Source organism: Podarcis tiliguerta, assembly GCF_965153285.1.
Source record: "Podarcis tiliguerta genome assembly, chromosome: 5".
NCBI classification, from domain to species: domain Eukaryota; kingdom Metazoa; phylum Chordata; class Lepidosauria; order Squamata; family Lacertidae; genus Podarcis; species Podarcis tiliguerta.
In genome coordinates, this window is record NC_139538.1 from 14058314 (window position 1) to 14079788 (window position 21475).

The 21475-nt window shown below is 42.1% G+C and overlaps 2 protein-coding genes across 6 annotated transcripts in view; one reads left to right on the forward strand and one right to left on the reverse strand.

Moving 5' to 3' along the window:
• The window catches only part of ECT2 (epithelial cell transforming 2), a 42096-nt gene extending 23827 nt beyond the window's left edge, over positions 1-18269 (reverse strand). Inside the window, exons 1-16 of one of the 5 annotated variants that reach the window (XM_083441991.1) lie at positions 18054-18269; positions 14109-14265; positions 12181-12257; positions 11264-11446; positions 10437-10526; positions 9300-9407; positions 7761-7834; positions 7494-7624; positions 6187-6302; positions 5971-6033; positions 4747-4969; positions 4283-4642; positions 3311-3447; positions 1456-1575; positions 762-830; positions 279-389 (exon numbers count right to left, since the gene is read on the reverse strand). In XM_083441991.1, coding sequence (XP_083298117.1) covers positions 279-389; positions 762-830; positions 1456-1575; positions 3311-3447; positions 4283-4642; positions 4747-4969; positions 5971-6033; positions 6187-6302; positions 7494-7624; positions 7761-7834; positions 9300-9407; positions 10437-10526; positions 11264-11446; positions 12181-12257; positions 14109-14238 — 1992 coding nt within the window. In that variant the 5' untranslated portion in view covers positions 14239-14265; positions 18054-18269. Of the gene's footprint in view, positions 1-278; positions 390-761; positions 831-1455; positions 1576-3310; positions 3448-4282; positions 4643-4746; positions 4970-5970; positions 6034-6186; positions 6303-7493; positions 7625-7760; positions 7835-9299; positions 9408-10436; positions 10527-11263; positions 11447-11901; positions 11995-12180; positions 12261-14108; positions 14266-18053 lie in introns of all 5 variants that reach the window. The other 4 variants (XM_083441990.1, XM_083441994.1, XM_083441993.1 and 1 more) reach the window with 4 other exon arrangements.
• A 1130-nt stretch (positions 18270-19399) lies between these two features.
• LOC310678487 (adenosine 5'-monophosphoramidase HINT1-like) lies at positions 19400-21026 on the forward strand. Its single transcript, XM_083442491.1, has 2 exons — positions 19400-19900; positions 20632-21026. Exons 1-2 carry the CDS (start codon positions 19715-19717, stop codon positions 20806-20808), a joined length of 363 nt encoding a protein of 120 aa, XP_083298617.1. The 5' UTR covers positions 19400-19714; the 3' UTR covers positions 20809-21026.
• Positions 21027-21475: the final 449 nt, after the last annotated feature.

The following is a 21475-nucleotide window of genomic DNA, read 5'->3' on the forward strand; positions in this document are numbered from 1 at the left end:
TTAAATGCTTCAGCAAGTAGGAGTGTAAAACCCCTGCCAATCTACTGGTAAGATCCTAATCCACCTTCGGTCCACACCTGTTCTAAGGGCATTGAAGTCAGACACTGCTAACTTATTACACAGAAGTCAAAAACATACTCCAAGTCAATACACAGATGAAATCCCTTCCATATATATATATATATATACACACACACACACACACACACACACACACATATACATACACACACACACACAGAGTGGGGAAGTAAGGAAAAGGGGGGGAAGGTAATTACCTTCAGGAAAGCGTGAAACCTTGGCTTCTGTTTTTCGCACTTAGTAATCATCTCCTTGCTCATTTCAAAGAAGTTCACAAAAGGAGGGTATGTTTTCAGTAAGTCTTTTGACTGAAAGAATGCAGAACTTTCATTTACAACAAGCATAAAGCTGAAGTGGAAAAAGGTAATTTTAAAAATTGGTCCTTTACAGTAACCAGCTTAAATATACCATCATGCCCTGAAGTATTTTCAGTCACCACTAAGCCAGCTAAGAGGCACTCCACAGCAGCCTTCCCCAACATCTCTGAGATCTACAGGTGTAGGGCAGTATACAAATGCAACAGTACAAGTGTGCAATGCAAAACTTTGCTTGGTGTTACTAAAACAAGCCACGTGTTTTAGCATTGCTTGAGGCTTCCCCCAATTCCTCCAAGCCCAGGGGGTTCTTCCCCATGTGCTATGCAAGCACTCATGGTAATGCAGCTAGTGTTGAAGACTTACATATTTGAGTATGACATCACCAATGCTTTCGCTTTCAGTCCAGTTTATCATAAGGTCTTCAAGGTCCTCCTAGAACATAAATGACATATTGCCTATTTAAAAAAAATTACAATTTGTAAGATAGAAAGTTATATTAGTACCCTGAACTTGTGATATTTTTTCTGCTCCCAAATAGCCTTTAATTTAAAGATACGTAATGAAGGTGCTTATATACACTGAGTGTAGATAAGCAACGTCATTACATATATTTAGGCACCAGGCATAAACATTTCTCTTCAAGCAGGCATTCAGCAGATTAACATTCTATGGCTTTTTAAATGGGGGGGGGTGCTATTGGTTTGTTTTTCTTATGTATTTTTAATTCTCATTTTGTTTCTTTCTGCTGTGAAGGGTACTATACAAATGGAATTAATGATAACAATAACAATTTGATACCACATTTGGAAGCAAGGGAAAATATAAGCACCCTTATTTTTGGTATTATGCCTGATGTGAGTCAGTTTCAGGGAATCTATTCATAAACTATTGAGCTGAAGAGTGTAGAACAAATGCTAAACTTGCAACTTCAAATTCCATTTTCTGTCTTTAGTTGTTCCAAACATTAATGTCTTTCCAGGGCAGCACAAGCAAGTTAAAACTCAGGAGTAAAGCAACACAGATGAAAGATCTGCATTGTACAAGTCTTGAAGACAACCTTTATCTTGGTGTGTACATCAAGGATGTCAGGGATACTGCCAAATATGGTTTTAATTTCCTCTGGTGCAAGGATGGGGCCTCCAAGTTGTCCTTCCTTTTCCAAGGGGACTTGAAAGACCTGGAAAAAATGAAAACAGCAAATACATTGAATACCACAGGGTCATCTTAATTGGAAGGCTGCACTCAAGGCAGATTCATGCTCTTTGCAGTAGATAACAATTTCCCTAAAGCCACCTATTGGCAATTATGGTCTGGGCCAGGTTTACCGTGCCAAGATGCTGCCGCCTAGTCGTCACTCCCCTTACCCCCCTGCCCTAAACAATAAAAATGAAGGCTTTCCTAGTACCCATATAAATTGATGTTGGTTCAGCTGTCTGCATTACCAACCCCCAAGTGCCACAGTTAAAGGAGTGGTTCTCAAAGGATGTGGCACACCACAGAGGTGTGACAGGAGAGGACGGCAAGGGTGGTGGTAAGATTCAAGGACAATCAAAGAAACATTTAAACATTTCAGTATAGTATAGTATTTTTGTTGTTGTTGTTTAGTCGTTTAATCGCGTCCGACTCTTCGTGACCCCATGGACCAGAGCACACCAGGCATTCCTGTCTTCCACTGCCTCCCACAGTTTGGTCAAACTCATGCTGGTAGCTTCAAGAACACTGTCCAACCATCTCGTCCTCTGTCTTCCCCTTCTCCTTGTGCCCTCCATCTTTCCCAACATCAGGGTCTTTTCCAGGGAGTCTTCTCTTCTTATGAGGTAGCCAAAGTATTGGAGCCTCAGCTTCAGGATCTGTCCTTCCAGTGAGCACTCAGGGCTGATTTCCTTAAGAATGGAGAGGTTTGATCTTCTTGTAGTCCGTGGGACTCTCAGGAGTCTCCTCCAGCACCATAATTCAAAAGCATCAATTCTTCGGCAATCAGCTTTCTTTATGGTCCAGCTTTCACTTCCATACATCACTACTGGGAAAACCATAGCTTTAACTATACGGACCTTTTTGGCAAGGTGATGTCTCTGCTTTTTAAGATGCTGTCTAGGTCGGTCATTGCTTTTCTCCCAAGAAGCAGTATAGTATTTTTAAAACATTCTTATTTGCAAAAAACGGATCATTATCTTTTTCTAAATGAAAGGAAGAGCATCAGTGATACCGAGGACAACCTAGTTGCGATCCAGAAACGCTGTTCGAACAGAGTGCTGGAGAAGACGCATTTATAATTATATTTTGGAAATGATTCGTGTTCTAATGCAGCTGCATTGTTTCAGACTTTGTGCATTTCCAGTAACTGCATCAGCACTAACATAACTTCTTGGCAGGCCATGTTCAGGCACAGACCTGTCACTCTTCAGCCCCTTCTCACAACGGGGCTCCAATAAAAACAGCCGCTGACTAGGCATGGTTGTCAGGTTAGTCTTTAACATACGGCAGATGAGTGGGCCCAGCAAGCGGCATAGGAGCACCTGCTGCTGAAGCACTGGTGAAGATGAGCAAGCATGAAACCAATCAGTCATCTGGATGGGAGAACTGAAGGATCCCCATGTAAAAAAAAAAAAAAGCCTATTTAAACCTCAGTCATGGTAGACAAGTGCCAGGAAGCACAGGCAAGCCATAGTTTCCTGGCACATGACTGCCTCCACATCACATCCTTTGCAGACACACCTCTCCTTATCTGGCATGAGACACGCACAGCATACAGACAACATGGCTGCCGTGTAAGGTGCCCATCAGCCCTCAGAGGGCAGTTAATGCAATAGTAGTTGTAGCAGAGGCCCCTTATAATGGATCTTTTTGGAAAGTGAGGTGCTATTGATTTGTAGCAAGTTTTCATCAGGTACAGGGGGGACCTATCGACTTGCCTGGATTACGGTTGTCAGGATATCAACATAGTTGCTCTCCGTCTGATACAGCTCCTTCGCAACCTGCCATCTCGCAGATTGCTTTGGCAGAAAAGGAGTCGAGTTTTTGGACGGCTTTGCACATGATTTTGGAGTTTCTGTAAAGGATGGAGACACAAGATGTAAAAATTATTTATTTGGGTGTTTATTTGTGCGGGGTTTTTTGTTTTTTTACAAGCAGGGAAACTACCATGGATTCTTAACAGGTGATCTATTTAAGAAAACTGTTTCCATTAGATGTGTTAATCCATTTTAAATATGAAGATTTGAGTGCTCTTCCAACTTTTTAAACACGCACAAAATAAAAACTTGCTTGAACAGGAAAAGCCCTTACTTTCTGTGCCACCATGCAAGGTGAAGTTCTATCTACCACTTTCTCTCTGCGCTACTATTATAAAATAGCCAATGCCCACTATTTTAGCAATATTAGGGAATATCCCCAGAATATTTTGATACCAGAAGTAAATTTTTTTGTATTCTATTGTAGAGAATTGCAAAGGATTTCAGGTGCAGAATTTATCAGGAATCTGAACAGCACCTCATTTACCTCTTATGAGCACTGAAGCAGTGCAAGCGACATCTGAATTAAATTCAGACGTTGGTTCAAGTCTTCCTATCCAACTATCATTGTCAGTGTTCCATCATAAAAACTACACTCATCTTGTTCCTTGTTGCTTCTCTCACAACTCACTTCCTGCACTTCAACATTGAAGTTGGCACAGCTGAAGCAACCTTATTTACATCAGTAAGATGTCTCCACCTCTACTCTTGCTGGGACAAATTTGGTTCACCTTGGAAGTCAGGTGCCACAAACGGATCCAATCTGTATTTTGAAATCGCCTTTAGTACACGACTCATGCCCCAAATTAAGTTCTGCATTACCTAAATGGTCACTGCAATCTAAAAAATTTAAGGAAATTTGCTCATCATCACCTTGCGATGTTCTCGGTACATCTCTAACTGGATGATGTTCGCATAAGACAACATCTTTCAAAATTGGAATGGAACGGAGGCTTACAGAAGTTTCCTTGCTTTCGACTGGGAAAATAATGAATTTCTGAAGATTCATTTGAGGTGCTTCATTAACTAGGCTTTCAGGTGGCTTACTGCTAGCTGCCTTGATGGTTTGTTGCAGATTTTCTAAGGAGTTTATGCAACATTTACGAGCAACGTTATCCAGAGGAATATATCTGGAAAGCCTGCATGACTTCCTCCTCATCCGACTAAGTCTATAGAAATGAGAGTTGCCCTTCTGTCTACCAATATCCACGTTCCTCAATTCTATCCTGCTCCCTGTATAGTATTGAGAAGGGAAAAATCAGTTACTGGTGTCAGTATTCAGAAGTGTTTTATTTTTGCCACAAGTATGAAGTGACACAGAGCTGGTTTTGCTTTACCTCCATTAGTTATGCCCGATTCAGGAGTATTGGAAATATCAAGTAAGGATCCCATCGAAAGGGAATGCTCAGCTGATGGCCGCTTCCGAGGTGGGAAGGGAGACATGTCTGCCTCTCTGGTCAGCTGAGCAAGGGTCTCTCTTAAGCGACGTTTCTTCCGGTTGCTATTTGGAGTATTCAGTGAAAGTTGCGAGACAGACGTTTTCAGTTCAGGACTGTCTAACTGCAATGAAATATAAACATTCAGATAGGTAACTGTACTCCTGCTCTACAGCTTAGAACCCCAGGAAGCTGTAAAATCCGGCTACTGAAATTGGTTTCACTGTAAAGCTTACTATAGCCCTTCAGGAAGGCCTTGAAAACCCAATTGTTTTCACCAGCTGATTCTTTAGTAATTATCTTCTGCTATTATTGAGTTCCTTTGAGGTGATGGTCTTTCTTGTGGGGGAAAAAGTGTTTTATTTTGGGGCTGGATGCGCATTTACTACTACACAAATTTTCACAAGAGGCTTTGTATTCTATTCTATTTTGTTGTTAGAAATTGCACTTCAGTCTCTTATTGGTCTAGATCACATGACAGATTAAACCATGGTTTAATATGAACTATGGTTTAATGGGAACAAATAGCATGGTGGTGCACACTGCTCAAATGTTCTTGCACTGCTGCTCCCACAAACTAAACAACCCAAAATCTGGCTCATTACGCTGTCAAAACCTGTGCTTACGGTTTTTTCTCTCCAAACAAACCATGAGTAGTAGCTAAGCTTTGTTCTTGGTTTACCTCTCATGGTTTGCTTAGGGGAAGGAAGCCACAAGCTCTGGTTCAGATGACATGACAAGCACAACTCTGCCTTGTATCATCTCTGGCGCAGCACTTGGGGAGGAGGAGTGCCACAAGAGCTTCTGAGCTGCGATCTGCTGCTTGTTCACATTAAACCATTGTTTGTATTAAACTATGGTTTGAGTCAACTAGTGAACCGGGCCACTGCGTAAGCTGCCCTAATTGAGCTTTACTCATAAAAGTGTCCATACGTGTTTTACATAAATACAGAAACAAAAAATGCTTTGACACAGTTAATGGAACTGAAGTGTTTAAATATCATCCCAAAATTCCATCTTCTATTTCATTAATAAGCTAATACCAAGAATTGCCCAGTTCAAAGATCCCATTCTGGTTCTATAAATTGCTTTCAATATTCTCGATTTCCTTCTGTAGTAGCTCACCTTTTCAAAAAGGTACATGGATTCTCCAGCTTTGGCATCCATCTGAATGCTTCCCCAAAACCACTAGAGGGAGAAAAAAAAATTTTCTGTGATTTGCTCAAGCATATACAACAATCCATCATTGCCAATGTTAAAAATAGCTACTGAAAAGCAAAAGCCAAGGGGTTTAGGCTTAGGATGCATTTTAAGAATCCAGGATTTTCTATTAAAACTGACCTCCTGCTTTACAACGTAGAGGTTCTGTGATGGCTCAAATGGAAGGTCTTTTACTGTATTTTCTTCAACTATGAGATGAGTACACCTTTCATCACCAACAGGCAGGTGTTGTCCACCTGAAGACAAAAGAGGGTTGCCAAGATTAATCTGTTCCTTCCTAAATTCGACACTTAATTTTCATTCCAACACACTGCAGTAACACCAAGGGAGGCAGGAATCTTATTTCCCAGTGAAAAATGTGCAAAGTTATTCTCAACGTATTATGTAAGGTGGAGGAGAGGAGACTTTCCTCTGTCCCTCACATGTAATCTGTCAGGGGACACAGCCAAACCTAGCTGGGGCACATCTCTTTTTGCCATTCGTCTTCAACATTTACCCCCCACCCCCTTGCCACACACATGAAATTAGGAAGAGGACCATAGGTCCCCCAAACCCTTATTTATTCAGAATAGAAGTTTAGAAAGGAAGGAATAGAAGAAACCTGAGTCTCAATGGCAAGCAGATGCAGATTTTAGAGAATGGAGAAGGGCATCTCTAGTTGGTGCTACATACTGGCTAAGAGGATAAACCTAAATGTCCCTACTTGAAATCTCACAACTATGAACTCACTACATGGAACTTGCTTATTTCTTCTGTCTGTACTTTGAGAATAATACTGGCCTTTTTGAATGTTAGCGTAAGGGATATGAAGATATGGAGAGCTCCAAGAACTGTAGAGCACCTACAAACAACGCTAACCATACTTAGAATAACATACTTAAAGGAGAGAGCACTGATTTCTTTCACACAGCTTCAGATTTTTGTTATTATGCATGATGCAAAGCTGGCTCTCCACATTTTTACGTTCAGGAAGCTGTACATGAATTAAAGAAAAAGCACAAATCTGCACAAATGCAATTTGAGATACAGCTTAAGCATTTGAAATCTCTTCTGTAACGAATTCTCGGCATTTAGACTTGCTTTAGATGGCGACGCCAACCTCTTTTAAGTGCAAATCAGTAGAAAAGCATGATTCCATAGACAGGTATAATAGAGGGGTATACAGTTATACAGTTATACAGTTCATTAAACAAGTCATCAACTACTGTAATGCATTTACAAATATGAACACTAACACGTTCTCAGTAAAACAGAGCATCAAAATCTGTAGTATCAGCAATACAATAACATGCTGGCTATTTAATATGTGTGCCCTCCCCAAAAGTATCTTTTTACATTGATAGTAGTGTTTTTGTCCGGGGCATGAGGAGGTTTAAAGCATTTTATGTACATAGACTCTTTTAGTCCAATAGTTTTTTCACATTTACCTTGCATTTCTGTCATTTCTTCCATGCTCTTCTTTTCTTCATCAGAGAATCCAAGAAAACTCAACATGCAGTCCTGAAATGGGGGAACTTTAAATTCTTTCCTGAATTCCTCAGCAGCAGCACAGAAGTCACTAAGGAGTGGGGGGGAAATGGGATGAGGGATTTAAACTTTGTTGCACCATGTTTTCCTATGCAGAAAATGGTTTCTGCTCACTGCCCTGCACGCAAGTGCAAATACCAATGCCACTTTGAACAATGTATACATACATGTCATTCCTTTTCTCCCAGGCCTTATAAATCCAGTCTGCTTTCATGATGGGTGTGCCTAAACTCACAGCTGCCTGCAAATCAGCAGAGAAAGAGGTTAACAGGTACAGTTCCTATGCAGACTGAAAAAGAGAATGCCCTTGCAAAGGCTTACTTAGTAAAGATCATAGGATTTCACAAATCACAAAAATCTATGCTTGATAAAGTGGGCTTTTTAATTTTTTTTAAAAAAAATCTGTACTTTAACACTGGATGTTAGTGGAAGTGTGGCAAGCTCACAAAATTGAATCCATGGGCCCCTATTGAAACACAAAGTTCAAAGAACAAAGCAGGTGAAATCTGGCCTTTGGAGTCAAACATTATAATAGTGAAACATGCACCCACATATTCATATTCCAACACCAAAACATGGTTTGGCAATACTCAGGCTTGCACATTCCTTCCTCCCACCTTTCTTTTTCATGAAGGCATTAAAAATTCCTGACTACACACAGACTTCATGACCAGAGGGGGTCAGATTCTGCTCCCATGTAATAGAAAAGCTTTATTTAATGGCAAGCTTTAATTACGTAACTTGATTAGTATACATGCTCCTTCAGGAAATATTAAAACAATTGAATTGCTTCCTTGATTCAAATAACAGGGGGAATGGAGCCAGATCATTGGCTCATCTAGCTCAGTATTGTCTACACTGATTGGCATAGCCTCCCCAGGATTCTAGACTGGGTACATATGGTCCCACCTGGAGATGCCAGGGACTGAACCTGGGACATTCTTCATGCAAAGCAGATACTCTACCACTGAGCTACAGTCCTTTTGCAGGAGGGGGAAGCCAATGTAAATCAGATTTTCAATCAATGATTTATGTCTATCCACCCCAACATTTTGGAAGGGAGCCATATTATCCAGCCCTCAATAAATCCATCATATATATGAATATGGACAATTCATTATTTTACTAAGCCATAAACGGAGGGTCAACTGTGTTTAAAATGATTTAGATAAAATAGATGTTTGCTCATGGAAGACAGCTATGGGATACTTTGCTGCATTCCTGTGGGAAACGTAGACACAAGTGAGATTTCATTTTAATATGGCCGGATGCAACAAAACCAGAACAAAACTGCTGTCCAGTTACAGTATTAAACATCTCCTGCCACTGGGTCGTAAGGTAGCTCCGTAAGAACTACTGTACTGCATTCTTAGACCTCCAGCTGACAGCACCAGGCTGCAAGTATAGGCTTTGCAACAGAATACTTATCTACATGAATTGTATCTTCAACTGCTTTGGAGTTGACATTTAAAGTTATGCAACTTCAAAATGCCACTCTAATACACCTCCAAGTCATCCTTCAAAATATTGAAATGCCTCTTAAAATAAAGACGCACAATCAAAAACTTTAAATGCAAAATCCATTTACTCCTGCCCACAGCTTAGTGTACATACAATACTTATCATCCCTTTGCATCGTATGCCTGGTATATGCAAAAAACCATATTCTGCACCCAAACTCTGAATAGAAAGGGAAATGAACATACTCTGAATTTGCCTCCTTGCGTAGAATTAGCCACCAAATGTGTAACTTTTGAATTGAAATCCCGTCGAATAATCCCTCCCATATGATGAGCCAAAGTCACCAGCTTCACCTATGAACAAAATTGAGCTCCAGTTAGTTTTCTATTTATTTTTTAAACAAAATTGCTATTGGACCAAGGTAATATGCTGTCTGCAATTCAATGTACAAAGCAACAGTATTCCCAGCCATTCTCCTTTCAGTTTACGTTGCAACATTTGGGTTGTAAAATGGTTACTTCTCTCTATAAAGGCATTCCTGCACAGGAGGGTCAAGAGTTCAGAGCAAGGTTTGCTTAGGGGTGCATTGCACAGGAGAGTCAAAAATTCATCCTATGAACCTGGCAATTAAGGGGAAGCAGAAGCAGATGTCCACTCTACTTCCAATTGGCTACAATGTTGTGAGGGTAACTGAAAAAACAGTATACAAGTTGGAACGGTCCGAAGCCTAGTTACTTACCCCACATGGAAAGAATAGGTTAAAATCCAAAACTTTAAAGGAATGTTTAGTGAAGATACCCAGAGGCAGAAAGAGAAGCTAACTACTTGCTGACTGCAGTGAGTTAACTCCACTAATCACAGTATTACCCCACAAACATTTGGTACTTTTAACCAACTTGTGTCTCATAATTGTATTCCTGTCTTCCATAGGACGACCCCATGTGGTGGTGTATATGGCGTTAAGCCCATTCTGTTTATTTCAACTATTTATATACAAAAATTTCCAAGCAGTGTGCATAAAAATTACAGAAAGCACATAACAAATAAAAATCAGCAGATAAAATCAGCAAACGCCCTTAAAATGCCTGCAGGAATAGATACACATCAAGTCTTCAAGTTGCGCCAGTCACCATCCCACAGCTGAATATCACTCAGTGCTGAGTGGAAGCTTGAATCCAGATGTCCCCATTTCATGTCCATCACACTATTCCCTTTGTGATTTAAAAAAAAAAAAAAAAAACTTCTTTGCACATTCCTCAAGTGGTGCTGCTATAGCAGTCAGTACCAAGCTCCATGTGGATCTCCCAGTACTTGTTCTCCACTCAATATTACAACCTCTTCAACTATTATTCCATGTATTCATGGAAAAAAGACAAACTTACCAATTCTTCTTTCTTTCTGAATCCTGTGAAGCATAACACAAGATTCAACATACTGGCACAGTACAACGGGCGGCATGAGAAAGGCAGAGGCTGAAATAAAAGTAAGCTGGTTAGTTGTCACCGAAGACGCCCCAAGACAATTAAGTAAGCTTGTGTGAAATTCATGCACTTGATGGATAAACCGCCACCCATTCAGGGAACTAGGGGCCTGGTTTAATCAAACCTACAGCTCTATAGAAGTCACTTCCTGGTTGTTTCTTCCTATACTGTTCTTGTTAACATCTAAATGAAGAAGTCACATTTACAAGACAAAGGACGCTACAGCTAAAGACTCCCTAGGGAGGAGGAGAGATTTGTGTGGGAAGAAGAAAACAGTTACAGCAATGTAAGAAAAGGACCACAGACCTGATCAGAACCTCCTGTTAACATGTTTTGTTTAGTGTACATTTTCATTATAGATGTATTTTTTATTATGCCCTAATAAACCTGTTAGCCTTTAAGGTACCACAAGACTCTATTTTTTTCAAGTATTAGATGCACAATAGAAGTGTGCTTCATTCAAATGTTGCACTACAGATATCAGAGAGCCACATGGTAAGGAGGAAAAATGAGTGAAAACAGATCTGTCAAAGGTTATGACTGATATTTAACACAGACATGGATCAAGAATCCAATGTGTATCCCAAAGGACAAGTGAATAAAATACATTTTTAAACAGGTCCCAGTTTTAGGAGTTAGAGGGGAAGCCACGATTGTATCCAAATATATGCATGTCTAAAACAGAAGCTAGCCACCATTTCAAGATCTCTTACAATGTATATTCTTACCTCGCCTTTTCTGGCACAATGCAGTACTATTGGGGGCCCAAGGACTCTGCAGTCAGCTTTATGCAAATCGTTGAAAATGGGATCTTGAAAGTCTGCTATCACAAAAATGGTCTCAAATTCTGGCGAATCGGAATTCTTATACTCCTCCACTGAATCCGTCTTTATGTAGGGCACTTTAATTTCCTTCAATTGTTTACAAAAAAGTCAAGTATTATTTACAATAGTAAAGCTAACAAAAATGTTTTTCTGCCTATAAGTTGTACAGCAGGATTATTTCAATAAAAATAAGTATGAGTTAGAAACTGCCCATTAAATTTGAAGCTAGCTCAACAGAAACAAGACTCCTTTTTTGCAGATAGAAGCAAAGAGTTTTAATAGTTAAATCAAATTTGAGTTCTAATTCATGAGCATGAGATACATCATCGTAACAATCACAGGTGTACATCAATTCAGAACCAATGCCAACACCCCAAAGTGTCAAAGCTTCGATTCAGCTAGCTCCATTGTGCACCATTCACTACTATTGTGCTTTTATATTATCCATATACCAAGTGATGAGATTGTTGATTTTGCTCACTTCTGTCCCAGTAGTGCAAAAGACTGCATGCAGATATGTACACGTAATTGCCCCAACATACCATATGGATAATACTTTTAATAAGTTTTTCTTCCGATTTACCAGAACTAGCTTCCTTTATCTTTATAACGGGAACTTCCATTATCTTAATGGTCTGCAGAAGAGGAGAACTTCAGTATGAGAACGAAATAATCCAAAGCCTCAACTACAAGTTTTCAATAACATGAGGGATTGCATACCATTTTGGGATCATGGGCATTTAGAATTTTGAGAGCACCAGAAATCTTCAAGGGCACAAGTTCAGTCATGGGCATCATGTTGGGGGCCTGATAAATCTTACCTCCAAAGCTTTCAGAAGTTCTTCACATTTTGCAGCTTCTTTCGGTAGGACTACCCTAGTTTCAATCTGCGGCATTTCTTCTTTTGGGAGAGGTGAAAAAAGAACAAACAGTATCTAAACATATGATTGCAGAATTAAAGCGACCTATCTTCTCTCTCAACAAGGGAGAGGAAGTAAAAGAAGCTTATATTCCCAATAACATCCTTTTATACATGTAATTCAGCTATACAGGCGGCAACCGTTTAGCGCCGGGGTTCTGTTTCTGGTCCCCTGGAGTGCCTTGAATGATGGTCAGGGGTGCTGTGGGCAACACTGGCCTCGGTCCTTCTTTCCTTTCCTTCCTTCCTCTGATGCCCTCTCACGTCTCTTCCTCCCAAAGGTTTGCACAGCTGTTGCAGCAGCTCTAGCTACAAGCTCCCCAGGTGAATGGTGGCTCTGGGGCTGGCCAGGGGGTGCTGGTTGCCAGGAGCTGAGGCAGCCTTGGAGTAGGCAAGCAAGTAGGCAAGGGAGTCCAACCAGCCCTTGCTGTTGGGACACACAGACAAGTGGGAGGCCAGGCAGGCATGCAGGCACCACTCTGGCCTTTCTTGTGCTGGCTGTGTGCAAGGCCTCCCTGGGAGCTGAGTGCCCAGAGCCGAAGGGGAGCCTTTCCGCCATGCAGGCCCTGCATTGCCCACTGCTATCTCCCAAGGTAAGGTGCTGCCCTCACGTTCACCTTTGGCCAGTCTCTGTTGGGCCACTAAGGCAGAGTCTGCTAGTGTCACTTTCTGAAAACAGCCCTGTAGAATTGCCATATTTCCTACTGCTAACTGGCTTAGTTGATCCAGCCAATATGGTTAATGGTACTGTGATGCTGAGAGATCAAAGAGAAGTAACAGGATCACATTCTCTCTATCCCTGTCCTGATAAAGGTCATGGGTCAGGGTAACCAAGGCTGACTTAGTTCTGAAGCTAGGCCTGAATCTTGGTTGGGAATGGATCCAGATAATTCTGTAGGGGCATCCTCTTCCGATGCCCCAGTAGGGCAGTGTGAGGAGGCACTTCTCTTTTGGGCAGGGGAGCAGCTCAGAGACCAGGGGCGGTAGCAGTAGCTGCCCAGGGGACTCCCAAGGAGAAGGCCAAGGGAACACTCCACAACAGATGGTGTTTGAAAAAGGGCGAGAGGCTGCCAGCTCGGAAGGTAAGGGGTGACATAACTGAGCTCCTGAGCCCCACAGGGGGGCCGCAGAAAGAATGTAGGGAGCCAGGGACTCAAAAAGGTTCAAAACCTCTGGTCTAGAGTGAAGCCAACCACAAGTCTGGGCTCAGGTTTAATGCTAAGCTAAACCGTTGCTTAGTGCCAGGTAGCGCAGCAGAAGCAAGGCTTGGGGAGAAACACGTTAGTTTGTTCACGCCAAGCCACTGGTTTAGCTTAGCATTATGTGCAAAATGGGCCTTTAGAAATTATGGAACACCTTGCTATCCATTAAAAAATTCCCACAAGCTTATTCATTATATGCCAACAAGAATTTTTTTGTAGGTTTGTACACTGTTCAATAATATATTCACTATTTAGATCTGCGGTCTTGATATTTACCCATTATAAAGTTGCTATTGCTGCTGCTGTTTGTGTTCTACTTGCTTTTATTATTTTAATGAAGTTGACAGTTGCCTTGGGGTTCCATTGTGAAGCCAAAGGCAAAACAGAAATACTTTAATTAGTAAATAAAAACAAAATAAGCCTACAGGAAAGAGTCTGCATTGTGCTTTGTGCTTTAGCTAAGTATAACATAAATACTGCTATAAAAGCACACATGTGAATGCTCCCATCTGAAAAAACTAGAGGAATACAAAGAGAAGTATAACTAGATTCATAGCTAGATTGCAAGAGTTTCTATAGCAAGTGACTTTTATCCACATTCTGAAATAAGAACCATTCACTCCATTACCTTCATCATCTGAAGCTGATCCCCTGAACAGGTTCTCCTTTGAAGATTCTGTAATTTTGGAGTCAAGAATGGAAGAATCTGCCAAGAGACTCCTCCCTGTATCAGACATGAGCGTACTGTTGTCAGCCATGGTCAAAAGGGTATGTCACTTCTACGGCTGCAAGGGAATCACCCAGTAAGTTATTATTATTTTTAAGGAAACACACCGTTTAGGAAACTATTAGCAATCTAGGTAAGGTTCCTAACCGTACTCCAAAAGCAACTCTGCAATTTGAATATCGTACCAGAGCTTGTACCTACATTGTCAAAGCCTCACTTTTCCTCTTGCATTTACCAATTCCTGCTGCTTCCTGTTCTGTTTTGCCATTAAGATATGCAGGGTCTAAACACTACAGGGAGAAAGGGGGGTTTTCTGGGTGGGTCAGTGGGTGGAAGATACCTGGGCTATAAGATCATACTTAAAGATGTTTATGCAAAACATATTTTTCTATAACTATATGCGCTGTCCAGATGTTGCAAAATCTGCTGGAGCCAAATGAGCAACTTTCTCAACATGCTATTTATTTATAGTATTCATTCGTGCTTGTCTCTGTGTTCATGGAATTCTGGCGTCCATGACTCTCTAGTACAGTGGTACCTCGGTTTAAGAACAGTCCTACTTACAAACAATTCGGTTTACGAACTCCGTAAAACCTGAAGTAGTGTCCTGGTTTGCAAACTTTACCTCGGTCTAAGAATGGAATCCGAGCAGTGGAAGGGAACTGGCGGCAGGAGGCCTCATTAGGGAAAGCGTGCCTCAGTTCAAGAACAGTTTCAGTTTAAGAACAGACTTCTGGAAGAGATGAAGTTCACTTGTGTGCCATGCTATGTAAAATGCTCATGCAAGTGTTATAAGTACCAGAGTAACTCCTGGCACATCAGCAGGGGAAGCTGACAGGATACAGGACACTATCAAACCTACATTTACGTAAATCCAACTAACAATAACACCCACAACCTAACCGGCTGTGTTTAACTACGGTATATGAATTCTTTATGCATCATATAAACATACCTCTTTTCACATTATCAAATTAAGTAGAAGCAATTAAACATTTTGAACAGGAAAAAAATCTGAGGAATAGTAAGCCTCTCATTTTCTCTAAACTGTCAAGTCTCAAGGGAGGAGACCTGTCTTTCAAGCTTGTACCGAGTGTAGAGAAATTATGCTTCATTACATAAGACCTGACCTTTTATTTTGTATGATGAAGCCCAGACAACTGAAAGTCTGTCTTATATGCCTTCCTGTCTGTCTTACTCCCTTTTAGTAACTTCAGAACAACTGTAGTTGCATCTACAGCTTCTTCTGCAGCCACTCCATCAATGCTCATAGCCCTCTTTCTGATTTCCAAGCTTTGCTTAACTTTCACCTTTCATATGCTACCTTTTATTATGCAACTGTACACACAACTTCACAGCTGTTACGGGTGAGGCTGGAATGTGGTTTTTTTAACTACACTGTCATAAGAGAGTGAATGGCAAAACACACAGGAACACACAGCTAAGGCAAAATATGAGCAGATCAGATAAACTATACTCTGTGATAGTAGTGTGATGACAGGTGGAGCAGAAGGCATGGGACAATTTCCAATGAACCACCTAGCTGGTTGCTGTGATTCTTGTGCAAATACTGGATCTTGATCTGAACCAGCAAGGCACTTTGAATTTGAATGCATACTGAAAACAGCTTAACACAGATTAGAATATTAGATAGGCTTGTAGTGTTCAGAACATTTAACATCTCAATAGACTACAATAAAAGGGGGAATCGACTATGCAAGACAAGTTAAGACCACCCCAGGTTTACAATTGTCCCTGCATATCCTTTGTTAGCTCCAGAATAATTTCAGCACAGAACAGATTGGAATCATCTACACAAAGTAGGTGCTGCCCTGCCCAACACATCTAATTTTAGATGAGTGCAAATGCTTTGAGCAGTATTGTAATCTACAGTTTTCCTAAACACTGAGTGTTGAGGCAGATATCCAATCAAAGAGGAACAAGTGCACAACCAGCATGAATTTAAAAGTGTTTTTATTTCATTTTAAGATATGAGAACAAGAATAAGACAGGTCTTCAAATTATTAGAAATCAAAAAGAAAGCAAGAAGCAAGCACTAGGTGGGCCCAATACATAAGCCGTCCATGAACTTTGGGCTCACGTGGTCATTTCCCACAGTTGGGTCAGCGACCTGCTGCACTTGCAGTGCTGGTACGGGAAGGAATCATGTGAGGAAGCACATGACTGATGCCAAGATGCCAAGCATTAGTGTTGCAACATGGAGTCTTAATATGCAATCAATTTTCCCCCAGCAGTTACCAATGACTTATTCCGTACATCAGTGAGCAATGGAACAAAGTGAGGCAGTACCCAACATGAAAAACCAGAGCTTCATGTGGATAGATGAAAATGCACACATGCTCCATCTCTGATCACTGATACTTCAGCTCATAAACCCTGCCCACCACATTCCAAAGTTTCAGTTCCTGCAACAACACATTTTATAGAAGATGGAATCAATAATTTAAGCATGCATCTGAAATAAATCTAATCTGTTGTATCACATACAGGCCCATGATTCCCACCCCCCAAATCTGTATTTTAAGTATCATTACTTCATCCTTACTCAAAACACATCTATAAATCAATAGTACTCCAGTGTGATGTTTTTCCATCTGACCTGTTTTATATCACCTATACACACAATAAAGCATGTGTTGACATTAGGTGACAACCATTACTAACGAACTGTAATTGTGGCGCAGAGCAGGATTGCCAGATCTCTAAAGCAAAACTCAAAAACAAGGTTACATTCAATATTACAAAATAGTGATTTAAGGACTACCTCTTATTTTAGAACACCTTGTAAGAATAGAAGATAATCCCTTCTGAATCAGACCAAAGGCATATCTAGTCCAGCATCCTATTTGCCAGTAACCAACCAAATACTTCTGGTCCTTTCCAATGTGCAGATCTGAAAGTTCCTTAGCCAAAATCCTTATAATCCAGAAACAGAAACAAGGGGAATAACAGGAGGAAACGGTGGGGATAGAGGCAGCAGTAAACAAGTGAAGTTTGTGACTGTTTCAGTTCCATGTACTTTGGCTTAGCTACAGCACAGCGTTGGACGTAAGGGTGAAACAGAAGCACAGGTGAAGTGGCATTTGCGCTACACCTTACAAAGGGTAGCCAACATGGTGCCCTCTGGGAGTTTTGCACTACACTTCCCATCAACCCCAGTCAACATGGACATTGGTAAGGGACGATGGGAGTTGCTGTCCGCAACATCAAGACGGCACCACAATGCCTAAACCCTGCCTTTCCAGGTAGGTGCCGAGATAAAGTTTGCAAAACAAGAGGCACACACACCCAAGACTTTCCTTTACATATATAAAATAATGAACTTCCATTTTCCTTAACAGACCCCTTATTATAATACACACACTAAGGCTCATCCATCTTTTTTTTTTCCATTCCCTGAGCTTAGGCCCTGAATGTAAAAAAATTAAATGCAAAAAAGGTGACACCTCTGAGCAAGTACAGAGTGCATTTCTTTCACCCCTGGCCAGTCTCCATATGCCTGGGTTTGGAGATGGAAAAGAGGGACTTCCAGGCAGACTCTAGGATATTTTTGCCTCTTAATTCTTATTTTTTGGGTGGGGGGGAGTTACTAAAACCAATCCCCCTTCGCTGCCCTTGCAACTACGACCACCGCCGCCACTCGAGGCCTTTTCCCCATTTCTCAGCCAGTTCGCTTCCCCATCCCTCTCCACCTGCTACCGTTGCCCAACTATCCCCTTCAGGAGCCACGCTCGCCCAACTCCCCCTTCTCAGTCGCCCCCCCCCATTCACTAACCCCCGGAGCCCCCGGCCTTCTCTCACAGGCTCCGCCCTCCTCCGCCTCACCCTCCAGGGCGACTCAAGGCCTCTCTCCGCTCAGAGGGAAGCCGCCATTCCGGGACCTGCCGCGACGCACACACCAATTCAAAAAAGCGAGCGTCCGCTCCCTGCCCGCTTCCCATTGGCTGCCCTGACGCGCCGGGGGGCGGGGTGGGCAGACGCTAAGCTCATGCTCCGGGATGCCGGCCTCCTATTGGCGCGCGGCTCCTTCAGAGGGGCGGGGCGGGTGACGTCACAGGGGCTCAGCTCCTCAGTTTCTGTTTGCCTCTCGCGCGCGTCTCCATGGTTCACCGGCTTGTTTCCGAACGTTGGGTTGGGCGCCGCCCACCTACAAGGCGGTTTTCTATTGGCCGAGCCGGGTCTCCGTACCCAGTTTACGCCTAAGCCCCGCCGTGAAGGGGGGGTGAGCTTGACTGAGGATTGGCTGATTTGGGGAAGAGTCGTCTCCGCCCCCTCGCGCTCGTGCTCACTCTTTCAAACGGTTGTTAAATGGGCGGGGGTGGTGGAGCGAAGGGGCCCGGATATTGCCATGTCGCCACTGTTCCCCTAAAAGGTTGCCCTTGCGGATAATAATCATAATCATAATAATAATAAATCTGAAGCGAACGTATGCACATTTAAAAACATTTCTCCTGACCACGCCTACTTTACCCTCCCACGCGAGGATTCCTGGGAGTTGAAGTCTTAGGAGGAGAGTGAAAAGCAGACGCTAATCGATTCTTCCCTTAGAAATCTAATCCCCTCATTTCCCCCCCTCTCCTCCTTTGGAGAAAGGAAAGATCTGTTGCAATGGGGAAAATAATTCAACATAATTATTAATTATATTAATATTTAATAATAATAATAATAATAATAATAATAATAGAATTTGTTAATCGCTTTAACTTGCCCAGGGCGACCCAAAGCACTTAACAATAAACCCCACACAGATGCATTAAAACCAAGATGAAAGCAAAATGCATTAAACTGATCAAAGCCAGATATACGGTATATCTCAGGATATATAGGCTGTGAAGGCACACAAAAGCGTGTTTATTATTATGCTGCTTGTTAAATTGTAGGTGAACATATCAGACGACACAGCAATTCTTCAAACAGCTCTTGTTTATTCACAGGCCAGGACAGAACTGAACTGAAGGGTTCAGCCAGCCTGCTTATATAGAGCTCCATTACAATGCAAACAGTAACCACTTTCTGTAACTATCCAATCACTGAACGTCACTTTCAATCCCTTATTTGCATATGTGGACCTGAGTGAAAACTATCTAGAGTATCCCCCTGATGGCCCAGGGTGAGAACTACAGTACATAACATTGCCAACTGTATATGCTACAGTGGTGGTGCTGTTCTTTGCCTTTTAAAAAAAAAAGCTTATGCCAGATATGGACAAAGGCGGGGGATACCCAACTAACACATCAGAAGTGTTGGCCTGCTGAGCTTGCATGCTAAACTGTGAAGACTTGACAACAGCCATACCTCCAGAGCAAAGGAGCTCGTACTGCAAGCATACTAAACGCCCCTGGTTTCTAAATATCTGTACTGGGCTCCCAGCACCATAACAAGGCAAGGAAACAAAGCAAGGAAGCACCACATTCTGAAATGCCATGAATGGAACAAGGGCTCCATAATCCTTCAGATGTGTCATCACATGGACAGGTTGTGGAGCGATGGCCGACGAGATCAGCAAAGCGCAGGTGGTGCAGCCGGGCAGGGACACCATCTTTGGGAAGATAATGTGCAAAGAGATCCCCGCAAAAATTCTCTTTGAGGACGAGAAGTGCCTTGTGCTCCATGACATTTCCCCACAAGCTCCAACCCATTTCTTAGCGGTTCCCAAGAAGCCCATTGCTCTTGTTTCAGGAATTTATGTATAGGTGGGGGGAGGGTGGCCCCTCCAGCAGATATCATGCACATGCCGCCCACTACCAAAACCAGCACAATCACTTTTGTCCCCACAAAACACTTCATCACAGTTTCTTCCTATCTATTCAAAGGGCCTTTGCTGCCCAATACCAAATGTAAGAATTCACTGATAAATGTATCTATGTACTGGCTCACTGGAAAACTTCAGAAATTCATATAGACATGTGAGCTTAGCTACTCAGCAGCCCCTCTGCCTGATAATTCCTGGCATCCTGATACCTGAGTGCCAGACAGGTAGCCATTCCAAAATAACAAACCCAGATGAAGACAAAAGGGTGTGATTAACTTGGCTGGGAAACAGGGAAATGTAAAGATCTCTTTTGTTACACTTGATGGGTGTTCGGTGGAGGGCAAGGAGAACCATGGGGCAGGGTCCAGGATGCTCAGATTACTGCCACCAGACCTCCCCTTTCATGATGTAACCATGATGTATTAGTGATGTAGTTGGGGGGTGTAACATGGGGATTAGCAGCTAATAAAAGTTTGGGGGCTCTTTTGTTCAGGGCTTCCATCTTGTTCCACCTTGTGGCAGGTGGGAGTCCTCTCGCAACAGTCTTCAATAAAGACCAAGCCTACTGCCTGCTGTTTTGCTCTGGTATTCCTGTCCGGTGTCCTTGTTTTTTGTCCAAGGGAGCCCTCAGATTTCTCTGTTAACACTCTGTTATCTCAAGTGCAAGATTCTGATGAAGCTCTTATTGGACACTTAATTACTGTGGGCAAGAAATGTGCAACTGAATTGACGGGGGGATACCAAATGGTGGTGAATGAAAGGCCAGATGATTGTCAGTCTGTCTACCAGGTGCATCTCCATGTCCTCAGTGGCTGGCCTCCAGGTTAAGAAAGTGGGAAAGAAAGGACTCTATATGGGCTCTCAGGTACCCCCATAAGGGAAAAGGAGCAGTTTTTTTTACTTATATCACCCCCAAACTATCTCTTGAACACCCTCAAGAAATGTTTTCAAAATCCAACTATGATCAATACCTTCAACCACTTAACCTTTCCTGTGGAGTACAATAGAAGTTTGTGCAATCATTGTTCAATAAAGTTATAAGTATGTTGGCTCATTAAAAAAAAGTGCCATCACATACTGTACACCAAGCACCTCTCTAAACTAAAGTGTCAGACCTCACATTATCGGTCTTGCAAAGGATGCCAGGAAGGTGTTATCTAAAATTCTAAATCGCAATACTCCAGACAGAAACCCATCTCCAGAATGGAATGCCTGTGAGAACTAGACCTTACTTCTGAGTATACATGCATGTGACCGACTGTATCTCATTGGCATGAGCTTGTGAATCATATACAGGAAGCATGCATAGAAAATTGACTCAGTGTATTTACTCAGTTTCAACATGACCCACCCAAGGAATGTTTGCTCTCAGTGTGAGAGAAACTCATTTCTTACTGGAAAGCTGCAGTTCCAGCTTTTTCTGCTAAGGTTTTTGATTTAGCAGGGTTAGGCTTTCTTCTCTTCCACATTGCAGTGTCCACAAGGGGTTGCAACT